Source organism: Cyprinus carpio, chromosome B18, assembly GCF_018340385.1.
Source record: "Cyprinus carpio isolate SPL01 chromosome B18, ASM1834038v1, whole genome shotgun sequence".
Classification (NCBI taxonomy): Eukaryota; Metazoa; Chordata; class Actinopteri; order Cypriniformes; family Cyprinidae; genus Cyprinus; species Cyprinus carpio.
This window is the reverse complement of record NC_056614.1, coordinates 7963684-7989988: the sequence shown is the minus strand read 5'-3', so window position 1 is coordinate 7989988 and position 26305 is coordinate 7963684. Positions and strand designations below refer to the sequence as shown.

Here is a 26305-nt window from a genome sequence, read left to right as displayed (position 1 = left end):
TCAAAAACAATGTTTTTATATATAAAGGATTTTGATGACTGAATTTACTGCGGTGAATATGAAATTTTGCAAGAAGTAATAATAGGTTAATAATAAAATATTCATTAATTTTATCTTTTTGTGTATTAAAGAAGCCAAACAGTACATCCTTAAAAAGCAGAGAAACCCTGGAGCACACTGCGATTGATAACATTAGAGAATTCAATCCAAAATAGTTGTGTGTGAGGAAAATCCCAAAAGATATGCATATCAGTTTCATTAGGGTCACCACAAAAAGAACAGCTTGTATCTGTCTGATTTAAACCTTTTCAAAAACACTTTAGCTGGGTAAACAATTTGAATGAGATTTCTCTAACCTTGTTAGTTTTTATGTATTTCGAAGACAGAGTCCATACTTTTTTTCCAATCAATATGATCAACCACATTCTTCCAATAAGACATAACATATGGAGTTGCTCCTTTTGAAAAAGTTATCTAATCATATAGTTACGTGATGAAGGAGGTGACAAAAATCATAGTATTCCTACTGGGATTTCAATTGGGTCTAGAGAAATAGATAAAGTGCTGGATGATCTAACAGAGTCCCTTAAAAGCATAACAGCTCCTTTAGGAATAGCGTCCATGACAATGGAGAATTCTTTGGGAGTTACTGGAAAATTAAATTTACATAAAAATTCTTCATAACTTAAAAGAAGACCTTCTGAGTTAAATAACTGGGAAACAATCAGAATGTTTTTCTCAAACCAATTACTAAAAAACAAAGATTTATGAATTCCAGACCTTCAGCTGTCAGTCTATGTTGCAACAATGTCTTGCAAATGTGCCACACTGACAGCTGTGACAAATCATATTAGCTTGACACAACATCTTAGACACATGCCAACTATGCCTATAGAAGCTAAGAAAACAAATATATAAATCATATGTTTTTACAATGCTTCACGCAGACAACTTAGACATTATGACAAAAAGTCTGATGATTTAAAAAACAAAAATGTCATGCAGACTTATAAGACCATTTCATTCTATCGTTTAATCCGGGAGCGTATTCTAGCCTAGAACCCTTAAAAGTACTGCTGGTCAAGGAAGCAGCCTTCATTTTTCAGCTTTGGGACGCAATTAAATCACGTGTGTATGTTCGCCCAATAAACTGTAAGTTACTTATTATTATTATTCATAAACATAGCCTGCACCTTAATAGCATTGGGAGAACGTCATCTTACGTGATTAATATTCATGATCCCGCCTTCACCATAGTAGGATTAATGCATTCGTGGGCGGGCAATACTAGAATAGTCTGCAGAACAGTGTTTTAGGTTTTGATTTCTAAACTAATTAATCAAAACAGACCCGTTAGAAAAATGGAGGACACAAAGCCTGAGGAGACGAATGTGGAAGAGCAGAAAGTGAGTATATTTGAAGATTATGAAATCAAACCGTTGCAGTGAGTCAGGTCAGCTTTTCCGCTAACGTATATAACATTAACAGTATAACGTTATACAGACTGTAAGTCAGATCAAATCGAAGACACATCGATTAAAAAAGCGATTTTCGCATAAAACCTGCTGTTATATCCCTGGTAGAGCTGATGATTGCTTCATGTTCTGTATGGTTAGTGTTTTAGAGTATTGTTAAAGCACTGCTGATCTCCACAGATGTATCAAGGCCTTCTACCATCAAATACCAATATTCTGATAAAATCTTTGAAATGAGCAGCTTATTAAATCATTTGATAGATAAATAGACATATATGTTGAAATGTGATCAATAATAATGCTGCAGTTGGTGTGTTTTTTTCCTGGATTGAGTTGTTATTGTGTTAGCTAGCAGTTAGCATGTGAAGCTAAGTTTACTGTTGAACAGCATTTACGTTAATGTTTTAATCTTAAATGTGTTTTATAACCTGCATCTCGACACTCTCAGCTGAGGGAGATCAGTATGGATTACACAAAGAGCTTAGAATGAAAAAATTCGGAAGCACCATACGATAAACAAAAACGCACTATGATTCCATTGTTAATAAGGAATAAATTCCTAAGTTCCTAACACATTTCCAGTTAATGCTGTCCTACAAATGAAATGAAGTGAAAATGAAAAATGTTGGAGCACTAATGATTTTTCACTGTAGATATTGATGTAATATTTACAATTAAGCATATACAAGCTGTTGTTTTGAATAATAACATGGTTTTAATTTGTCATTTTCATATCCATTTTAATGAAAAAAGTATAACTCCACTTTTAATTCAATACTGCACATATAGTTTCGTACTGTATGCGTACAATCAATCTGATTGATATAAAGAGAGTATCAGTGAGCACGGATTAAGTATCAGCACTCTCTGAATGCTGTTAGACCTATCAAATTTATTGTTATGGAGGAGAGGTTTCATTAAGTTATGAAATAAAATGTTTTTGTGGGGAACAGCTTATCCTTATAGCTGCAGTCCATAACATTTTTTTGGGATCAATATATAAATCAATATTTGAATAAGTACATAACCAGCCAGTGTTCAAAACTATTGCCTTACTTTAAGGGTTAGTTCCCCCAAAAATGAAAATGGGGCTGTTTTACTCACCCCCGAGGTATCCTAGGTGTATATGACTTTTTTCTTTCAGACAAATTGTACTGGCTATTCGAACCTCTATCATTGCAGTCAGCGGGTGTTGCAGTGATTCATTTAGGGCTAGGCAAAAAATTGAATGCAATTTTCATGCGCATCTCATCATTAAAGCCGCTCCTGTGATTATTATTTAATTTCCAGCAGATGCATTCAGATCAGAGTGTGTGAGCGGAGTGGAGCGGCAACAATTTCCCCTCCACGCTCTAAGCATTTAATAATCACTCTGCTCAGCTCACATACTCTGATCTGAACACACGTCCTGGACATGAACTACTAATCACAGCTTTACTGATGAGATGCGCATGAAAATCGCATTCGATTTGTTTTGTTTTTGCCCAGCTGTATCTTCAGTCTAAAAGAAGTGAGATAAAAAGTGCCCATCCATAAAAAAAGTGTCTCACACGGCTCCAGGGGATGAACAAAGTTCTCCTGTATCGAATCGATGCGATTTTGTAAGAAAAATATCCCTATTCAATTTTGTGACGGGTAAGATTCAGTTTCTCATTCATTACTATGTTTCCATAAACAGTGATTGCCTGTCAGAATCACAAAGAAATTAATTCATTGACCTCCAGCAGGGCTGGACAATAATTCAATATTAATATGTATCACAATATAATTTTTTTTTCAATCATGGTGATATGATTTTTAAACACATTTCCGATATTTCGATATACATTAGCAGTATTTCCCATAAATTGATTTATTTGTGGCGTTTGACTTCGTTGAATAAACATGAGCACTGCACGTTTCAAAATCAAAACACATCGCGGGTGTTTTATATAAATGTATATCTGAAGGGAAACGACTGTCTTCAGAAAAGCTTCGATGGCATTTTCATTTTATGTGATAAAGAAACATTCATAAGCGGAGCTGCTTTGATTACAGCCGTTACTGGAGAAACTGCTGCAGGGCTCGACATTAAGCTTTGACGTGCTTGTACTTCAGACAAGTAAATCGGTCAGTCACTTGTTCGAGTAAAAAAGTTACTTGTCCAGAGGAAAAAAAGGGTGTGTTTTTTTTTTTGGCAGAAATGTAATTTATTCTGAAGCAATAGTCTCATCGGTGCTCTATCAGGTATTACTTTAATCAGCATATTTGTTATATTTGCCTTAAATTGATTGCTGTTACACTTTTTAACTTTATGAAGGACAGTATTTTCCTAACCTGATTCACCATTTACGTCAAATTCTTAAATTTGATCAAGACATTAAGTTAGAATAATAAGACAGTATATGGTTGTTACTATTCAAATGAAATCACTATCAACAAACTCCATCTTTCCACTGCAAAGGAAACACAGAAGCTGCATCGAAAGTGCCATTTAGATGTATTTACGTTCCATAAATTAATTTACTCAAAATTGCAAATGCATAAATCATGTTATTAGATTTGTTTTACTTTTTTTGACATACAAATATGAAATGTTGGAAAAATAAAATGATACTTTTAAATATGAAATTAAACCACCAGTAGGTCTTAATGAGTGAATCATTGATTCAACTAATTCGTTCAAACGGCTGATTCATTCAATAAATGAAGCAAGTGACTGTCTTTATGAATGGCTCACTGAATCACTGACTCCTTCAAAAATGCTGAATCATTCAGTAACGAAAGACTGTTGTGTGTTGTCGGAGATGCGCGACTGTTCTGCTGTGGCTTTGCTTAGAACTATTTTCTTTAGCGAAATGGAGCAAAAAATGATCAATAATGTGTCTAAAATGTAAGTCAGTTAATATTCTTTGTTTATTGAACTAAAGTTGTGTAAAATCAATATCACATTTGCAATCGTGCTGAAAGTCAGGAAAACATGACTCTTGGTCGTGTGATGTTACATATATTATATAGAATATTTTTTTGTGTGCTGTTGCGTTTATAGTTTTGATTTCTCCGCAAGTCAGACAGGCTGCACGAGCCTCAAATGACGCGACCTTGATACTTTCAATACATTATGCGTTATTAGTCACTGTTTACACTGAAAGTAATAAAATCAGAATCATTCTCGTCAAAATTTCCTTGCTGCCCTAGTTATTGTTTGTTATTAAAATTTTCAGAATTCTTTGTTGAATAGAAAGATCCAAAGGTCAGCATTTATCTGAAATAAAAAGCTTTTGTAACATTATACACTATTCCATTCAAAAGCTTTGATTCAGTATGATTTTTTGGAAAGAAATTATAGAAATGTTTATTTAGCAAGGATGCTTTAAATTGATCAAAAGTGATGATAAAGACTTTAATAATGTTACAATTTCTATTTCAGATAAATGCTGTTCTTCTGAACGTTCTATTCATCAAAGTAACCTGAAAAATTGTACTGAGCTGTTTTCAACATATTAATAAATTATTTTTGAGCAGCAAATCAGAATATGAGAATAGGATCATGTCTCTGGAGTAATGATGCTAAAAATATAGCTTTGAAATCACAGGAATAAATTACATTTTAAAATATTTCCAAATATAAAACTGTTATTTTAAATAGTAAAATATTTCAAAGTGTTACTGTTCTTGCTGTATTTTGGATCAAATAAATGCAGTCTTGGTGAGCAGAAGATAATTTAAACATTAAAGCAGAAGAAGTCTGAGATGATTATTTGACAGTGATTTCACATTTATTGTTTGTATGAAGGCTAAATAAAAAAAAAAAAAAAAGTTGAACTTATTTGTGCTTTTTTTTTTTTTTCTCCTAAAATATTATATGGTTTTAAATGAGGTGTCATAGAAATTCATTTTTCATAAGTTTGTATGCACAGAGATCTGTTGTGGGCATTCTTGGTAGTTTTTACGAGGCTTTTTTAATTGTGTTCATATCAATATCGGAATTACAGGTGCAACTCAATAAATTAGAATGTTAAAAGTTTATTGCCAAAATCATCACAATTAAAATAACCAAAGACTTAAACTACTTCATTCTGTTTTATTGAGATGCACCTGTATATCGTATCGACCGAAATTAAGAAATATATCCTGATATTAATTTTGGCCATATCGTCCAGCCCTAACCTCCAGTCTAAGTTGAACATAATGCTTTCTCCAATTTTAGAGCTGCCTAGGTTGGTATCTCCTCATAATAAGACCATCTCCGGTTTATTATTTCAGCATTTTTTTGGGAAATCTTTGTTTCTTAATCTTTGAGATATTTCCAATTTAAATGGTGCCGGTTATGGCTCAAATGTGTGACATTAATTTGTGTGTGTGATGTGTTTGTTTTCTCTCAGGATGAGGAGAATAAGGTCTGTCCAGAACAACTGGAGGAAGCCAAACTGAAGGCCAAATATCCTCACTTGGGTAATAAACCCGGAGGATCTGATCTGCTCAGAAAAAGGCTGCAGAAGGGGGTAAGATTCATTCACACACTCTCTTTCTACCACCCATATTGTTAGGGTAAATAACTGTGTTAGAAGAGGAGATATAGATTACAGGGCTTTACACAGGCAGTAGAACATCACAGCATCATGTGATCTGTGAGTCATGACTCATGAGCCACAGATGGCATTAGTATTGCGAGACAGCATACACAAGTTCTGGTCAGTTTGAGAACATTAAACTTGGTCTTTGATATACACTTAAGAATGATTTATACTTCTGCGACAGACCTATGTAGTAGTCTTTACGCCACAGGCTATCGTTCTGCGTCGTTTTTTCCACATCGACATGCAGTACACATGCAGACCCCTAATTTCCAGTGTCCTACAAATAATTAATTTGGCTGGACAAGTAAAAAACTTTAAAGTAATTTTTCTCAGTTTCACACTGTAGCGAGTTAAGGTCTTTTGCCTTTGTAGGGCAGTATTTTTCCAGCCACAATTAATCACAACAATGTATATACAATTACAAATGATTATATATAAATCATCAGTTTGTTGTTTTACACATATGCAAACAGACATTATTTCATACACGACGTAGTTGTGAGATACAAGAAACATATGGGAAGAAATCTGTAGACGCGTCCATAACAACAAAAGACAATAAGTTATTGAACCTTTTCTGATAAGAAGTGTGCGCTGCAAATATGAGCATTTTTGACGTTTGTTTCTGTCCAGTCTGCTCATTTTATCGACAACAAAATATTTTTATTTTTATTTTTGTCTGGCAGTGGCAGCAGATATGCGATCAAATTTCTAATTTGAGGCTGTATTACGTCGATTCTGGCACCCAATATCACAACAAGATGATGTCTTAAGCTTATGTAGCAGAATCTGCGCTGGTTTAAATGGGCCGCCTCTAATTTCCCCTTTGTCTTGCTGCCTCCAGCTAGCGCTGTGACGTCGGCTGACCCTAGTTACCTGTGGTTGGCCTGGCCGTGTGTCACTCAGAAAACAACAGGCCAATCAGAAGAGAGGCTCATGAATAATAATTAGACAGGCCAAAATCAACCTGTTCTCAGTATTTCCTGAGAAAGGAGCTGTAAAAATATATTGAGATGGTTTTTGGTACTTATACCGCAAATATACTTATACCGGACATCAAATCCTAAAATAAAACTCCAGAAAGGTGTAAAATATGTGACCTTTAAACTATACACTTGTTAAATATCTTTGCAGAAAAGATGCAAAAACTACAACTTATTAATGTACAAACTTGTCTTATACATATTATGTGTTATACAAATAATAAGAGTAAAATCATTTTTAAAAGTCAAGGTAATTCTAATTCAAAATGACTGAAGCTATATCTCCAGTACACTTTTATTAACGATAAATGTTCTTTAAAAACAACAGCAGGTTTTAGCCTGTCACCATGATGCAAACATGAAAGATTTGACATACAGTAGTAGTTCTTTACAGGTGTAAAACATGGATGTGTTTGACTGTTGCGCTCGTGGGATAGTTACCCAAAAATGAAAATTCTGTCATCATTAACTCAGCCTCATGTCGTTCCAAACCAGTATGAGTTGTTTTCTTATGTTGAACATAAAAGAAGATATTTTGAAGATTGCTGGTAATCCAACAGTTGGTGGTTCTATGGAAGTCATAAACACATAATTTTTGTTTTTTAATTATTCCAAAGAATTGACTGGTATTGTTGCAGTTAAAAATGGTGTCTGCTTTGTTGCTCGTGAAAGTACGATGCGTATTAAGAAATGATTTAATATTAGATATTTTTATTTGAAATTTAATATTTGGCAGTGTTGTTTTTGTTTAACATATTTTCCATTTCCATTCAGTGGCTCCAATATTTTCATGTATATCAATAGTCTTAACAACATGTATGCTTTGGAACACAATCAACACATTTAATGTGCTATAATTTACTCATGCCAACAAGTTTTACTCTCCTGAACTGCTTACTTTCCCAGCCAAAGTACTTTGACTCGGGCGACTACAACATGGCGAAGGCCAAGATTAAGAACAAGCAGCTTCCAGCAGCGCAGACAGAGAAGACCGAGATCACTGGAGACCACATCCCCACTCCTCAGGACCTGCCACAGAGGAAACCCTCTCTGGTTGCCAGCAAACTGGCTGGCTGATACCTGCTGCTGTCCTTCACTCCACACTCCCACTTCCTGTCTCTTCCTCCATTTATCTCTGATCCTGCATTCTTGCCCTCATCCTCTATCGTTTTCTGTTCTTTAAAAAAAATACACTGAATATTCAAGGGTCGCAGATGTTACAGAGCTGTACTGCCGCACTGTGAGATGGATTGGGTCATGGCTCCAAAGGGGGTATAGTTCTCAAAGGTCTTTTGATATTTTTAATGTGTCGTAGCATGTAGTTGAAAGTGTACATATTTGCTAGTGAGTGAGGGCAAACAGCATTTTAGGAGATGTTTTGCATCTTAATTGTAACCATTCCTGAATTACCCACTGCTTAGAGGACTAGGTCACCCAAAAATGAAAATTCTGTCATTTACTCATTGCGTAAGACTTTATTTCCTCCGTTGATCGCAAAAGGAGAAGTTTAGTGGAATGTCAAAGCTGTTTTTTTTTTTTTTGTCTTCAAACAAAGAAAGTCTATAAAGGGAAATTAAAGTAGAGCTCCAGTAATTACAAAACAACTGTACTGTAAGTTGTCCGCATAGCTTCTATCCATAGTTGTAACAACCGTTGAGGTCCACCAGATGCGGACCTTTTCGAGGTGTATTATAAACGTTGCCTAATAATAGTTGTACTTTGGTGCAAAGATGTTGTGTCAAAATGACTTAAATGGCCAATCAAATCAGAGTAGGCATTCCTATTACTGTTTACAGAAGCCGAGTGTGAATTCCAATATTATTCAGGTTTAATGGACAAAAAGTGAGATGTAACTAGGTCAGCACTTGATATTTGACAACTGTGTATCTTGAGTCTTCTGAAGCCATATTGTTACTTTGTGTTTTTGTTTTGAAGTGTCAGTAGCATTCACAATCAATTCAAAACATTCAAATGACACATTACAATCAGTCACAAGTACAACAGCTGCATTTGATGCTGATGCAAAAGCACCATAACATGTATGTTTGAATATACATAAGCGTAAATGAGATTTGAGAGAATTTTTAGCGTTAAGAGTAAACTGCCAGAATTTTCTTTTCGGGGTGAGCTTTTCCATTAATCATGGAGTTAAGTGCTTGAATCGATAATGAATTGAAAGTAACCTAATAATGTGGTTGATCTGCACCCTGTTTCTTTCATGAGAACGCTTGTTTCTTTTTGTCATGTTTCAGCTTTAAGTGGAGGACACTTGGTTAGTCATGTTTGATAGCATGAAATGCAGATCTCTGAGGCTGTTGTCATCTTGCCTTGTACCATAGAGCTTAAAGCCTTATAAAGATGTAGTGCCAATGCACAGATTGGCAAGCAGTTCTATAATATCACACGTCATTTGTGTATGTTTGTAGACTCCAGGCAGTGAGGATGCTTCTCCACTTTCTGGTGTATAATAAACTCCATGAGATCTTCTGTACGTTGTCTTCTATGCAGAGGAGAGTGACAGTTGCCTGTCGGCTCCTCACACCACATCGTCGCACTACAGTAAACTGTCCACAGTTCGCATGAGCATAAACTGTGGCCGCTTTTGAGCCATTTTGACTTGTAAATAAAATAGTTTTACAAACCTTCTGTGCTTTTGTGTCTATTTTGTATAAGTGAGATTATTTAGGCCTATTTGTCTTATTTCCATTTCTCAAATTCCAAAAAAATAAGTGCATATTCAATTACAAATATGGCAACACTACAATAAGGCCCCGTTAGTAGTGCATTAAATAAAGTAAACTTATTAAGTAATGTATTTGTTTGTTAGTGTTGGATAATATAAATTCTGCTATTCATGTTAGCTCAGGTACATTAAATAATATTAAGAGATCCAACTTTTAATGTTGAGGTCTTGGAAGACAAATGTTGAAATAACTTTAAGGTTAATAAATGCTCTAAAAGTATTTTTCATTGTTCAGTAGGGAACTAATTGTAGAGTGTTACCACAAATACTGTATATAACCTAATCTTGCCTTTTAGTTAACAAATGTTCAATAAACTTTAATCTGCCCAAGTCTGAGTAAAGACAATGGCCACATCAAATTTGTAGTGCAGACCAGTGTGCTGTATTTGATTTAAAATGTGTATGGAAGGCCGTTTCCGCCACTGTAATTATGACTTTTACAAGGTAATTGCGACTTATTAAGAATTTTTTTTATTAATTATTTATATATATATATATATATATATATATATATATATATATATTTTTTTTTTTTTTTTTTTTTTTTCACAGAATTTAACACATAAGAAAATGTGGCTTTAAAGATCTGGGTTGACAACGCAAATCTTATCAGAGGGTGTTTCATAAGCTACCGCTTTTATGTCATAGAATGAGAAATGCACCAGCAGAGGGCAGAATGGACATTAATAATATTTATACTGTATAGGCTACAGGTAACACTTTTGGAATATATATTTTTTCAAGTCCGCTAACAAAAAAACACAGTAAAACAAATATTAAAATTTTAAATGACTGTTTTCTATTTAAAATAATTTTTTAAATGTAATTTATACACACATCTTAAAATATATTACAATTGAAAACAGTTGTTATAGCCTATTTAAACAGTTATTAACAGTTCAATTCAAAACATTCAAATGACGCATATGCAGCAGCCATGAAAAACATAAGCATGAATGAGATTTGAGAGCGTTTTATTGCAAATTACAACTTAAGTTGTTGTGCTACATGCCAGGAACAAATAGAGGAGCCAAAGAAAGTCATTTGCGGTTGGAATGACATAAAGGTGAGTAAATTGTATTAGAACTCTCTGGGTGAACTTTTCTAATATGTATAGCCTATATAGTTATCTCTATTAATGCGGTTGATTTGCACCTTTTTCTTTTTGTCATGTTTCTTTAGTAAATGCGAAAATAAAATGAAAGTTAAATTAGAATTTATTTAAAATAGCGGTTATAAATGCCGTATCATTTAAGAGTAAATTAAAGTGTAATAGTGGTAAATAATAGTAAAGTGATCATGCTTGTGTCGTATATTATATTTTGTTATTGTTCATAGATGAATAGATTGATAAATAGCGTAAACTGGTGGGATGCCAGTGTGTGGTGGTCCAGTGTTGTCCACCAGAGCGCACTCTTGCGTCATTTTCTTTCTCGGTCATGGCAACCGCGTTTTCATTGACTCATTCTCTGCATAGATCGCACCCAGAACGAACAGAGACACTCCAAAAACACGACCAGATTCACGAGGAATGAGCCGGTGCCTTTGGATTCCTGACATCTTTCTAAAGGCTTTTCACTGAGTGAGATCTTCAGGAGAGCTTTGAATGTTCGGGACTGGTCGGATGTTCAGCTGACTGTGATTGCAGGAACATTGTGCGACCATCATGATGGCTGCGTCTGAATTATATACAAAGGTAAACATACTCAGCATCTCATACTGTGAACATTAAATGCGAATGTCAGTGCAATGCAGAAGTGTTAACGCAATGTCAGTGGGTACATGCGTGTGAAAGTGGCATTATTGTTGATTCTTATGCATTGGTTTGAGGCATAGGGCATGTTGTGTTTATTGCCTTCTGATTATTTGAATGAAGAAATTCATCACACATGCCTTATGCCGATGAACAACCTATTGTTTAATTTTATACGATGATATGTTTTGTACTGCAGTCATATGTTGTGTTTTAGAGTTTTTCTTTTGTCTGCATTAACACACTATTTGTCCTTTAAATTGGCAACCTTGGATTGCAGCATAAAAACACAGCATTTATACAAATACAATGAAATGTGCATGAAACCACCGGCATTGCTTGTTATTTTTATTGAAGGTGATGCATGCAAAGATAGTATTAGGTAGACTGTTGATAAGCAGATGCCTTCAGCACCCTTGGAAACAACAAAGATTCTTAGTATTGGACATGCAAGCAGAGGTATTCAAAGGCCTGGGATGCATTTATATGGGTTACAGTTGTAGTTGATGGCTGACCGCAGAGAGCCAGTGGGACGCAGTGGTGCTGATGCGAGCATCGTTGTCTGCATGGGATGATGCGACCATCTCTGATGCTGATGTGAGCATCTCTAACATCACAGCCTGCATCCACGCATCTTTCAGCATAGTCCCCTGCTGCGGCCTGTAGGCCGGTCCGCACACATCAAGGCGTGTCTCCTTGGGAAAAAATCTATCGGAATATTGTTGCGTAGCAGCAGAAACATGACATCATTACATATGTAGTCATAATGATGTCTCGGATGACGAATGGTTGGATGCTTTTACTGAAAAGAGAGGGAGAGAAGGGGGGAGGCCCACCCATCCCCCATGATGCAGCTGTCTTATTGTAAATGCACTGACGGATCCTTTTAAGAGCTGCTAGAGCACAGCACGTTTATTTTGATTCAAGCTTACATGTACAGCAAGCTTGACATAGGTTATTTTTAAAATACTTTTGCAATTTATTGTGGGTAGCATGATTTTGTTTAGTAGTCAGCATATATGCAATAAAGCCTGTTTATTTATAATGGTTAAAGGGATAGTTCACCCAAAAATTAATATTTTGAATCATTTACTCACCTTCACGTTTTTGTCCCAAACCCATAAAACTTAGAAGAGCCAAAAAAGGTCGTAAATGCATCGTAAAATGAATCCATGTGAATTGACTGGTTAATGTCTTATGATCACTGAAAAAATATGATCACTTTATGTGATGAATAGATTTTATTTAGCCTTTTATTTACAGCATGTCACGTTTGATAAACACAGAAGCTCAAATATGCATGTGTGATAAACAAGAACCAATGAGGTATAGCCTTTATTAAGTAAAGCGAATTGTATCTCTTCACAAGACTTTGATTCAACTGCTGAATTCATATGGATTCATTTCACAATGTCTTTACGACCTCTTTGGATGTTCTATGTTTGGTAACCTGGACATTCAAAGGAGGGACAGAAACCTCTCAGATTTCAGTAAAAATATTATTATTATTTTATGCTACCTTCACACAGCTGTTATAAATTCACTGTAAACCACGGCTTCATGGGGCTTAAGGGTTTTATAAAATCAATTTTTTGGATGAACTGTTTCTTTGATGCAGTTTATTCTTGTAGTGTTTCTCTTGGTTATTGTGATGCATTAGATTATACAATCAAAGTATTATTAACTGCTATGATGCCATGTCTAAATGTTTTATTTGGCTGTCTGCAGTCAGCATGAGATTTTCCTATCCTCTCTTAAAGGTCACTAAATCCAAGAAGTCATATTCACAATTTCCTAGGCAACCCTGAGAACACGCAGGTCTTTGTGTGTGCTCATGTTCTCTGGATAAAACTCACATTGATGCAGGGAATGGCCTGTTCTCTTCGCTATATCATGGAATTCTGCCACAGGCTGCTGCTTACAGATCTCATGGAACCAACTTTTTGCAGAATCACCAGATCCTTATAACAGAGGATGAAATCGCACACTCACATGCACAAAGCTGTGCTAAAAGACTCTGATCTTTGTGTAAAAAGAACAATATTAAGAGGTTGCATGATCCTTTTTATTCTTTCCTTGAGGTCAGTTTATAATGATGTACTCACACACAAGCTGTAGGTTTTATGGCAGATCCAATATACTTGGTACACATTGGACAAAAATATGTCAACTGCTTTTTTTTCAGAAGAGTTTACAGAGCTGTAGGTGCTACACAATTTTTTTATATATTTATAAATAATAGGTAAAAATCTCCTGCTTTGTCCTTATTACAGTACCTCATAAAGACTATGAACAGCCAATAGGTACAGTATCTTTGATGTATACTGTAAAAGTGGTTGGCCAGGTATTCATGTAAACTTCTCAACATCCAATGACTGCTGAGCATGTGAGTCAATGACATGTTAATTTATATAAAAATACATTAAGAAGTAAATGCATCACAATGTATGTGAATAATTAAAGGGGTAGTTATAAGAATTAAAATCATTCGCTCACCCTCGTGTAGTTCTAAATCTGTATAACTCACATTCTTCTGTGAAATGCAAAAGATGAAAGTCAATGAATTTTGCACCCCAACATTCTTCAAAATATCTTCTTTAGTGTTTCAAAGAAGTCCTGCATGTTTGGAACAACACGGAGGGGAGGAATTTAATACAGAAAAAAAAACTCATTACAAGGATTAAATTCTTTAAAAGTAGTTTGGAATAATCTTTTGTTATTATTAAAAGCAGCAAAGCAGTTTTGTTAAAATATTATAAATATTTTAAAAAAAAATGTGTGTATGCCAAATGAAAATCACAATGTGTGGCCAACATGCAAAAACATATGGATACTTTTTATTACAAGGCAAGGATAGCTTAGATTTTAATATCAAGGTCATATGGTACAACCTGCCTAAATGATACAATATTTCTGAATTAATAGATACATTTCTAAATATATATAAAAATGTTGAAAATAATGATTAGGGCGTGGAAACATACTTAAGTTGTAAGAAACATACAATAAAGCAATAAGCCCCAAGAAGGGGGGACACCGGTTAGCTGTTATAAATTCACTGTGAACCATGGCTTTACTGGCTTTACGACGGCTTCACGGGGCTTAAGGCTTTTATAAAAACGGTTATTTCCATATACGTAGTAAGGTTTTTTACAGAATAAAACAGAGGAAATAAAGTGTATTGATATAAATAAAAACAGTATTCTTCCACCAAACAATGTAGTTTTTTTTCAGAAAAAGTTGTGATTCCTACCATAGATATATATATATACATAGATGCCTCATTAGTGAATGTTTTTGTGGGCCACTATACGAAAGCCGTCTTCCATTTTGTAATTGTTAACTTGACGTCATTCACCATAGTATTCACTGAATATTCGAAAGATGCCACAATCCTGCACAGAACAGCTCAACTGCTCTGTGAGAACCTACAATATGGGGAATGACGTCAAGTTGACTGTTCCACGATGGCGGCCGCATCAACGTGCCTGGAGCTGTCGAATGGGGCATCTATGGTTCCAATAAAGTGGTTGCCGAGCAACACATAGAAGTAAACAATGGTGTATGTTTTTTTAGGTTAATTTACAACAGCTTCGAACGCGGCTCAACCAATAAGAATCAAGGACCGGAACTATCTGTTTTATAATATTGTTTTTGTTACACCACATGACATTTTTAAACTTAAATTTCAACTTTAGCTAAAATAGTGTAAAAGTTTTTTTAAACCAAATGCCAACATTTAACGTTTATCTTTTTATTATCTTGGACATTCTGCTGTAATAATGTTATCGGCCCAATAAACCTGTATGTGAATGACTTCGTTCTTTCTTAAAAACATGTGTGTTGCATTACTAGTATGAAGTAAATAAGTTCTGTATAGGGGTAAATGAAATGAGCTCAGCCATTTACTGGTGCATCTGCATGTGGCATCTGTTACGTTTACATGCCAGTTTGAAACTTATCTCTCTGTCTACTGACTGTCACACAGTATTGCAGAATGATGCAATTTAAAAAAGGTTCTGTTCTTGCTCATGTGACACTAGAGGGTTTGGCTGTTCTGAGAACAGCTGAGGATACAGACAAACAATCCCCTCTGCTGACTCGAGCATCAGCCACTCGGAAGACCGTTTCCCAGACGCAGTTATCAATACATATCCGCCTGGGATCAGGGATCCAATCAGATGCAATGAGCGATCCCTAACTTGTTTCCCAGCACTTGCAGAAGTAGGACAGACGTCATTTTTCTTGTCTTCAGTATGAAATAGAGTAGGTTGTGCTTTAAACATGAACCAAGAGCTGGATTTTATGTTTGTTAAAGTAAGTACTGAAACTAATACTCTTTTACCTGTTTTGAGCATATGTAATTTCAGTATTCACTGTGGTACTTCTCAGTTGGTGATCTTACTATTTTTCCACAAATATAATGTAATGTAAATACTATATTTTTGGGTCATCATCAACATTTTGAAAAACTCTGCACTAGAACATTAAGTTCATTAGTCATTAAGAACCAACATTTTTTACTGATATTGTCAATATTTTTTTATCCTAGTTTTTTACTGAAATATATAGATAACATTTGTTGCCAATTGTTCCATTTTCTGTAGTGGTCATGCAGTATACATAAGTGTGAAACTGATAAAGATTTAATCATGCAACAATAATGCTTATAAGAATCGGAAATGGTCTGTGATCTCATATCATAGGATTTTATTGTCCATGTGAACATCGCGTCTCCATTTATTTTGACTAAATTTAATCTTGCGTCATTACGTTTGGATGAGATCCTATTTTGGCTGTGGTAATTCATCAGGATATGTGTTAACACTGTTCTGTGCCCCAGAGAATCCTGGGCAACCTGGCTTTGGAATGCTTGGAGTAACTGTAATCAAGTGCAATGTAGTTATTTTTCCAGCAAACAGATTTTGTGGGATTTCAGACATTTTTGGCAAGCGTATTTGAGAGCTGGTCAGTAGTAACAGTCTGGTGGGTGAAGGGAGACTCTGGAAAACAGCAGGCAGCAGATTTTCACATGAGCTTCTGTCATGTGATGGTCGGTTCTACTCTTTCCCTCTCCCTTTTTCCTTGTTTTCTTCTTTAAACTGGGAGGTCAAAGCCCAGCACATCATGTAACATTTAAAGGGATATTTCACCCAAAATGAATATGTTTAGCAGAATGTCCAAATAGAATGTTCAATGTTTTTTCCTCCATGAATGTGAAAGGGCACAAAAAGACCATAAAATAGTATCTTAAATATAGTTTAGTATTTAGAATGCAGTATTTAAAACCACATTTTAGTCCGTCAAAATATAACATACAACAATATTCACTAACACAGTAAAGTTTTGGTGTTTACTCTCTTTAGGAATTTTTTGGAATTTTTCCACCAGTTCCCTTATCATTCCAATTCAATTTCAGCAAATGAAGAACAAATTTATAGTCACGTGTGTTATGTATTAGGTACATTATCATCTCTGACAGACATGTTGAATCTGCTCAGGCTGCCATTTTCTTCTTGGAAAGCGTTGATGTACATACTAGTCAAAACGGTAGTATTTAGTTTTAGTATATGGGTATTGCGTGTACTTCCTGGACCTCTGCTTCTCGTAAATACTACGATTTTTGTGAATTTTATTTTTTGACAGACATCAGTGTTGTAATATTTAATTATGTAGATTTGAAAACAAATTAATTATAACGTAATCATTATGTATGATGTAGCTGTCAAATATTCAGTAAAGGGATTTATGTCCATGGATATGTCATGTTGATGTTTTTAGTTGTAATATTAGAACTGAGAGCCAGGCAAAGCTTTTGACGGATGTGACAATGTGCATAAGGGGTGAACTATGATTGATTTTTGGGTAATTATTAAATGTGCCAGAGAATGTTTAAAATGCTTTTGTGTAGTTCATTGTACTTATTTTATGGATTAAAGTTTATATCGTGGCTATTATAAATCACGTTTCTCAGATACTGAAATATTTGGCTGGTCAAAAATGTTACATTCAGCGGTCACAAATTTTAAAAGTCAAAAATTTAGACCTTTTGAAATCAAGTTCATTTTTTTAACAGGAAAGGAGTGGCTTTGATGCAGCTGTTTTTGTCATGTCTTTTTACAAAAATCTTCTATTTAACCCATGAAAATGCATATCCTGTGTTAAACAATAGTGAAAAATACTTTTTAAAACTGTTGTTCCATTATTGCATCTTAGCAGATTTTGACTCATACATATACAGTGCCACTTGAACGTTTGTGAACCCCTTGCAGAATCTGTGAAAATGTGAGTTAATTTTAACAAAGAAAAAAAAAAAAAAAAAAAAAATTGCTGAAATTATTAAAATAATCCCATTCAAAATGTGTGAACCCTTGGTTCTTAATACTGTGTGTGGTAACCTGGATGATCCACGACTGTTTATGAGTCCCTTATTTGTTCTGAACAGTTAAACTGAGCACTGTTTTTCAGAAAAATCCTCCATGTCCTGTGGAATCTTCAGTTTTCTGGCATTGTTTTGCATATTTGAACCCTTTCCAGCAGAGACTGTATGATTTTGAGATACATCTTTTCAAACTGAGGACAACTGAGGGACTCAAATACAACTATTAAAAAAGGTTCAAACATTCACTGATGCTCCTGAAGAAAATACGGTGCATTAAGAGCTGGGGGGTGAAAACTTTTTGAATTTGAAGATCAAGGTAAATTGTACTTAATTTGTTTTCCGGGAAACATGCAAGTATCTTCTGTTGCTTCCGAAGGGCAGTACTAAATGGAAAAAATATATATATTTCTTCAAAATAAGAAAAATTTGGACATCTTCATCCTGTTCAAAAGTTTTCACCGCCTGGGTCTTAATTCATCGTGTTTCCTTCTGGAGCATCAGTGAATGTTTGAACCTTTTTTAATAGTTATGTTTGAGTCCCTTAGTTTTCCTCATTGTGAAAAGATGGATCTCAATATCATACAGCCACTTTTGGAAAAGGTTCAAATATGCAGAAGATGCTGGAAAACCGAAGATTCCGCAGGACATGGAGGATTTTTCTGAAGAACAGTGCTCAGTTTAACTGTTCAGAACAAACAAGGGACTCATGAACAACCATCGAAAAAAAAAAAAATGTTGTGGATCATCCAGGTAACCACACACAGTATTAAGAACCAAGGGTTCACAAACAATAAAATCAGCAAATTTTAATAATTTCAGCAATTTTTTTTCTTTTATTATTTATTGTATTTTCTTGTGGACTAAATGTAAACATCTTTCATGTAAAATATCTTACTCAGGACAGTACTAAATGAAAAACAACATGCATTTTGTATGATCTCTCTTATTTTGTTAAAACAGGTCAGGGGTTCACAACCTTTCAAGTGGCACTGAATATTGTTCACAGTATTGTTTTATAAAGACAACATATGCTAGTTTTATGGATTACTCTTATGATAATATTTTTGAGCATGTTCATGTAAATCATATCCATTATGATTGCATGGAAAAGAGCAACATTTTCAAAACATTTTTGTGAAGTGTAATGGTTGGACTTTTCCCATTACATAAATGTCTCTCACAGAATGTAGTCAGCTGAGATGCGAATGTCATACAGATGAAGAAGTTCATTTAATTGATTCTGTAATCGTCAAGCTCTCACACAAACAGCCACGTGTCTTGTCTAGAATGAGGGGGAGATTATAATGTGTCTCTGTTTTATGAGTTTATGAATAGCCACAGGGCTGTACCAGAGACCAGTGTAATAGGGGTTTTGGACATTAAAAATTATCAGGATACAGAGGTTTATGGTAAAATCGAATCACTTTGATTGAATCTGACCTCTTTGTCTGTATGAAGTTGTGATTGTGATCAACGTGTTTGATAAAAATGATCCTTAAGAGTACAAGTGGAGTGAAAAAAGAGTTGTGACTTCTAAAGTGAAAGCTGAGGGTTAATGCCATAATCTCAGTTTGGCCGTGAACTGATTTACAAATGCTTTATAAAGTTCCCTCTCGATCCCCCATCTCACTTTCTTTCTAAATCACACACAATAATCACATTCCTCTTTTATTTGAGGTCATATTGCTCATGTGGTTTTGAATGTTAATTGAGAACATAGTGTGATTATTAGTGTTTTTTAATCTTTGGCACAGGTTTCCACCAGTAAAATTTATATATATATATATTTATAATAATATATATATATATATATATATATATATATATATATATATATATATATATATATATATATATATATATATATATATATATATATATATATTATATATATATATTATTATTATTTTTTATTTATTTTTTTCAGTCAAAAATAGTTTTGTGAAGAGAAGATTGATATTATGTGTTTTTCATTGATAACTTCTAGAGAGCAGTTAACCACTGAGCACAGAGACATTGAATCACTTTAATTCTTAACTGAATTGTTCCGATCATTTTTTGTACCAGATCAGCTGTATATTGGAATGATCTGACACAAAAAAAATTGTTGGTTCACAGTTGTACGTCACTACTTCTCTCATGAACACACAAAGGAGGACTAGGGCTGGGGTCAAAATGTCAAGTTAATAATGACTACAGGTTTTTAGGTACTACTTAAAATCATTAGTAATACTAAAAATATACAATATACATGTTGGGGTAAACTAATGCTTTACTATTATCATTATAGGATTGTTACTGATATTTGCGAGACTGCATGTGTGGTGGCACGAAAAAATGCAGTGAAAGAATTAATCAACTTAATTTAATGAACATGATACTTGTGCAATGTCATCCAGAGTGAATGACGTGGTCAGGGAATGAGCTTTCACGTGGCTCACAGTGAGATCACAGTTGGGTTTCATTGAAACCCTGCAAGTGAATGGGATTGAGATGTCACATTAGGTGAAGATTAGGTCAATGGAGGTAAGTCAGAGGTGTAGTTCACCTGGTTGGGATTAACCTCATCTAAACCCTGGTTAAATCCTGTCCCGGGGTGGTCTTTTTCTCACGATTGGACTCAATGCACTTGAAATGGGCTCACTATCAAATGGAGCATAAAGGCTATGCATTTGGCTGTACATTCTAAGCGTTTGGATAAAACTGGAATATACTCTAGGTTTTAGCATTCATGCTTCTTACAACCATGAGACGCAGAGACATTACTATAACCATTACTATGTCTGACATCGCAATTTGTTCTGTATACAATTAGCAGTGTGTATGAGCATTCATATTTTTATAATGAAACCTTCTAGATACATCAGCTCATATGAGTGTATGTGTGTATGTGTTCTTGGAGAAAATGCTAAATGCTTATGTATTATGTCATATTACAGATGCCCTTTCATTGGTTGCTGGGTCAGATGCATGCATGCGTGTATGTCTGTCTCTGTCTGCTGAATCATGTGGTTGTGTCACATGAGGATTATCTCATGTTTTTTTCAGCTGTATTGAAACCACACATTTGCTGTTTTCACACCATCCTGTAATCCTCAATTTTCTGGCATTAAGGGTGATCGTCACTAAGTGTGAATGTGGCCAAGTGTGCGAGATATAGGAGCAAGTTGTTTCTGCAATAGTGACTGTGTTTTTGACTGTGTGTGGTGTGTGTGTGTGTGTGTGTGTGTGTGTGTGTGTGTGTGTGAGTGAGAAAGAGAGAGAGATTGTGTTAAGATGCTATTTTTACCCTCTCTCCTCCTGTCCCTGTATCTCTGTTGCTAGGAGCTCAGTTCTGGGATGGTCTCCTCCAGAGATCCAGGTTAAACAAACAAATACGTCACTGCTTCTGTGGATGGTTGTCTGTTGTGTGTTTTGTTTCTGAACCACTTTTTAAATTTGTTAATTATGCCTTTTGTTAATAATGCAAATCATTGTTTTTCTAATAATTCAATGGCCTGGAGTCAGTTATTCTTCTTATGCTACAGTTACCTTACTGCACCTCAAGATATTTTTCAGGTAATGTACTTCAAGACATTTTTCAGGTTTTTGTCCTTAAAGGAGCAGTTCACTTCCAGAATGAAAATTTCCTGATAATTTACTCACCCACAAGTCATCCAATTTATCGGTCATTTTCTAAGAAAAATACAAAATTATATACTTTTTACCCCACAAATACTCATCAAATGCTAAAACAAAACAAATGTAAATGCATAAAAATATTAATGATTATATTGATCTATCACACACTGGACGCGTCACATTCAACTTGAGCAGCGGTCTAATACAGTTTATTTAATCACCAAACGGACATAAGTTTAATTTTTGGCATAAATGAATTTGATGTTCAGTGTTAAAACAAAACGGAAAGAGAAAGTGTGATCTATATGTGATGCAATCTAGGAAAACCCACCACATGGTGAAATTTTACCCATTATAGTTTTTGATACCATGTAAAAGCTGGGTTCAAGCCATTTCCAAAACTATTTTTATTTCGTCCATAGCTTGAACATAACAAAAGATATGGTTATCTGAATTTGGTTGATCACCATGATTTTCAGGAATATGATTTTGAGAAAAAACGTTAGATAAAGACAGTCTTTTCTGCTTGCCACAATAAATTACTATTTTTCTGCACTAAACAAGTCTTTTCCAAGATATTTTCAGAGATAATAGACAAGGTTTTATAGAATAATAATTTAATGAAAACCCCATTTAGACAAAAAATTGACATTCAGCCTATTTATTTGAATTTCCTGAAAACGTCTCTCGTGACATCCGACAGGTTTTCCTAGATTGCATCATATTACTGCTCTTTATATGAAGCATACAGACTTTAATAGAGCCACAGAAAGATAAATGTTTTGCTTAAAAATGTACAATACACAATTATACAACCTAGGGTGAAGTCATTATGTACATTAACAATGATTTGGGACAAATATTTTTTGGGGGGTTGCTCAGCTTCGTAATCAACATAATCAGTGTTGATTACCTTCTGGGGAAAGCATGCACATGTGTCATTGTACTCTCCAAAATAGCGGAAGACTGTAACTCGGGGAGAATATTTGTTGAATAAATTGTTATTTTTGTTTTCTTTGCACACAGAAAGCTTGTGGGTTAGGAACGACATGAGGGTAATTAATGACTGAATTTTTATTTTTGGGTAAACTAACCCTTTAAAAACTACCTTCCTAACTATTAGTGAGCAGTAAATTAGTAGTTTGTTGAGGCAAAAGACGTGGAAAGGTTTCTTAATAGCAAGAATTGGACTTTAAAATATAGTGTGACCATATAATTTATATATACAATAATGCTTGAGACATAATTGGTCATTCAGTGCCATTCAACAATAATTCTACTACTAATGTTAATATAAATGATGCTAAATTCTGATAGACTTAGAACTAAAGCCATCATATGGACACAACATGCACTGCAGAGATTATATATCTGCTGAACTTATTCTGATTCAGTCACTTAAAAACATTGCATAAATAATACAAAAATTACCCACCTGGACAATTTTCTAAAACTTCATGCAAAAGATTTACTCGCAATGTAGAGACTTTGTATAATTATTATTAAAAGGTCCTACCTGGACAATTTTCTAAAACTTCTGCATGTTTCTGTTTGTTATTTCTTAAAAATTATCTAAAAGTTAATGATTTAATGGATAGATTAAAAAATATAAACCAGTAAATATAAACACAGCATAACTTCACCCCAATAACTTTACAACAAGCTGATTGGTTCCATAAGTCAGACAGTGCTATCGATATGGAGATTGTATGACAGTCTGTTTTAGGGGTGTACGATAAATATCGGCCGATAATTAATGCACATCTCGTCAGTAAATCTGGTTCTTTAATCAGCGGTAAATTCCATCAGGTGCATGATTACGCATAGAGCAGCTGTTACTACACAGAGCTGTTGTTAACTGACAAGCTGCGCAAATCCATGCTGATAATGAACATGGATTTGCGCAGCTTGTCAGTTAACAATGGCTCTGTGTAGTAACAGCTGCTCTATGTGAAATCATGCACCTGATGGAATTTACCACTGATTAGAGAACCGGCTTTACTGATGAGATGTGCATTAATTATCTGCCGATATTTATCGTGCACCCCTAGTCTGTTTGTTTTCTCTCAGTTATTCGGATGAGTCAACAAAAATTATTTTGTTAATCAGAGCACTGGCAAACAAGGAAATGAAGGAATAATTAAAAGAGGCAGACAAAGGGAATATAGAACACTGTACAGATAAAAATAGGTTTTGACTGATTGTTTTTAAATTGTTTAGGTAAACCCCATCTCCTCTGCTCATTCACACCTGCCCCGCATCACCCCGAGGGCAAATGGTCATGATGGTGATATGACTAATTTATTGTGCATCATCATAGATGATTCTCTGATGTTTACTGAAGAGTTCATACAGACGAGACATGTACATGGTGAAGATGTCTATTTATTGATCTGCATGTTTTCATCAGGAACAGATGCATTCCAGATGAATCACTTTTTAAAGTCATCTTATAAATCTATGTGTGCTTACTGTGCCTACCATATACAGTGGAGTTCCTAACTAGAACCATATATATATATATATATATATATATATATATATATATATATATATATATATATATATATATATATATATATATATATATATATATAAAGCATTTCTATTTTTAATTTCATAACATTTTAATTTCTGTTTGCATACTGTTACTTGTTATTTTAATTCTGTGTAGAGGACTTTTCAGGCACACTACAAACACTGTGTTAGGACAACATAAAATGAAAATGAAAAAAAAATAAATAAAAAAAATTAGCAATACCAATATCTGCAGTATTGGTAGTAGCCACTAGAGCCCGACTGATATGTTTTTTTGGGGGGGCTGATGCCGATACCGATATTAGGGAGTAAAAAAAAGACTGATACCGATATATCGGGCAATATTCTTCATGTGTAGGCTATATTATAGTACAGTATAGTCAAAAGTTTGGACACACTTCCTATTCGTGTGTCAAAACTTTTGACTGGTACTGTATATAGAATACAGTATAGAGATCGCTAAGACATATGACCAACTGGGCGGCAACGTCATCAGAACGCAAAGAATTATGGGTATGTTTTGGCCATTTTACCTGGGCCTGGCATAGCAGGCTAGTGTTCTGGCATGAAAATAATTAAAAATTAGCGTGAAAAAACAGAATATAATCGTACAAAATGCAGCGGACTAAAGAAAACATTGTCGGACCATACCGCCTAAAATTAAATCCTAATGCAAAGACGAGATATGACGAGAAAAAAAAGGGAATCAAAGGACTCGATCCTTACGAGCAGAGCGACTGGTCAAGGGACGTCAAACTGTTGCCCAACTTCCAGCACCCATATATTTACAACTACATGATACTAAGTGTTAGTACATACACACACAAAGTTTTCTCTATGGACTTTTTATAATGTAAATGTATTCATTTAAATGTATTTACATGTTAAATATGTAAAGAAACTTAAATTAAGTTGGATTGTTACTACTATTTAAGTTATGTACTTGTGTTTGCAACCAAAGAACACTGATTTTGCACAATTATTCCTTAATACAGATAAAGGAGGCATAATTTCATTCAGTCTTTGTGGATTTTATTTACAGACATGGCTAAAAATCATTACATGTGAGAAGAGACATTACAAAATCTTTTGGAAAACAATAAACATTTACATATTAGATGTGAGCATGGTATATAATTCTCCAAAAAGGCTTGAACCGGTCTGTGTTCGTAGCTTTGACCTCAGTATGGCCGAGGTACATAGAAGGGGTCCAGTCAGGATCACACTCCAACATTTCATAGGCAGGTTTGCCTGCAGACACAGTCACCAAATAAATTTGCTATGTAGCCTAGATGTACAACATTTAAAACTGATTGACGTTACACTTTAGTACGTTGGTAACTTAAGCTCATCTTCTAGCCATTTCATGCTACTTAACAGTTAACATTGGCCTAACGTCAAATCTAATGGTCTGGTTAAGTCAAACAAAACACACTGGTTATTTTGCCCACAACATAACATTTACAGAGAGTAATTGTAACTTACCTTTGTGAAAATGTTTTGAACACACCATCGTGCGGAGTGTTATCGAAGGTAATCTTGGGCTCCTTACTGCTGCTAATGTTATCCATGCCATTTGTCAACTTTTTGTCACCTCTGAAACATGGCTTGTACTATTATTATTCCACGCTGGAAAACGATAAAAAGGATATTCCGTTCTTAAGCTTTAGGCCACTTCTATCGTGAGAACGAATATTCCAGTTTTATAACAGCGTTCTTCCCTCCATGCATAGAAGTCTGGCGCGTTATGTTTGTGCCGCGGTTTCCCAAAATGCTTTGCGTTCACCACTGGGAATACGTCATGATGACGACACATTAGCAATCTCTATATAGCCTACATAAACAGAAAATATATACATAAACACATTATTCAAAATGAGACTGTCATCAGTGCACTTAACAGCAAACTTCAGTTCACTTATAAATAACAAGTAACACAAATAGAACAAAATATATATATATATAACTTGAATTAAGAAATTAAACAAGGTAACTGTGTAGGTCAAGCAAGCTACTGTCAAACCAACAGGGGCAGGTTTATGCAGGAAGCACAGCTTTTTCAAATGTAAACATCTAAAATGAATAAATAATAATAACTAATAATGTTTTTTTTCACAAACTAATAAAGTTTCACAAACTTAAATAAGTCTTTTTGCAGTTTAATATTTACAGACACAGTCTATACATATATTTTTATATGTACAGACCCTTTTTTCATTTTCTATTCATCAAAAATAAGACAAATTCCATG

The 26305-nt window shown here is 34.6% G+C and overlaps 2 protein-coding genes across 8 annotated transcripts in view; both read left to right on the top strand.

Annotated features, from left to right (window-relative positions):
- The first annotated feature begins 1250 nt into the window (after window positions 1-1250).
- Window positions 1251-9659, top strand: LOC109076528 (cAMP-regulated phosphoprotein 19-like). Its single transcript, XM_042743717.1, has 3 exons — window positions 1251-1406; window positions 5840-5959; window positions 7924-9659. Exons 1-3 carry the CDS (start codon window positions 1362-1364, stop codon window positions 8092-8094), a joined length of 336 nt encoding a protein of 111 aa, XP_042599651.1. The 5' UTR covers window positions 1251-1361; the 3' UTR covers window positions 8095-9659.
- A 1529-nt stretch (window positions 9660-11188) lies between these two features.
- LOC109106330 (unconventional myosin-Va-like) overlaps window positions 11189-26305 on the top strand; it is an 86077-nt gene continuing 70960 nt past the window's right edge. For 2 of the 7 annotated variants that reach the window (XM_042743711.1, XM_042743714.1), the window contains exon 1: window positions 15629-15830. In XM_042743711.1, the coding sequence (XP_042599645.1) occupies window positions 15798-15830 (33 nt within the window). In that variant the 5' untranslated portion in view covers window positions 15629-15797. Of the gene's footprint in view, window positions 11457-15622; window positions 15831-26305 lie in introns of those variants that run through there. The other 5 variants (XM_042743712.1, XM_042743716.1, XM_042743713.1 and 2 more) reach the window with 5 other exon arrangements.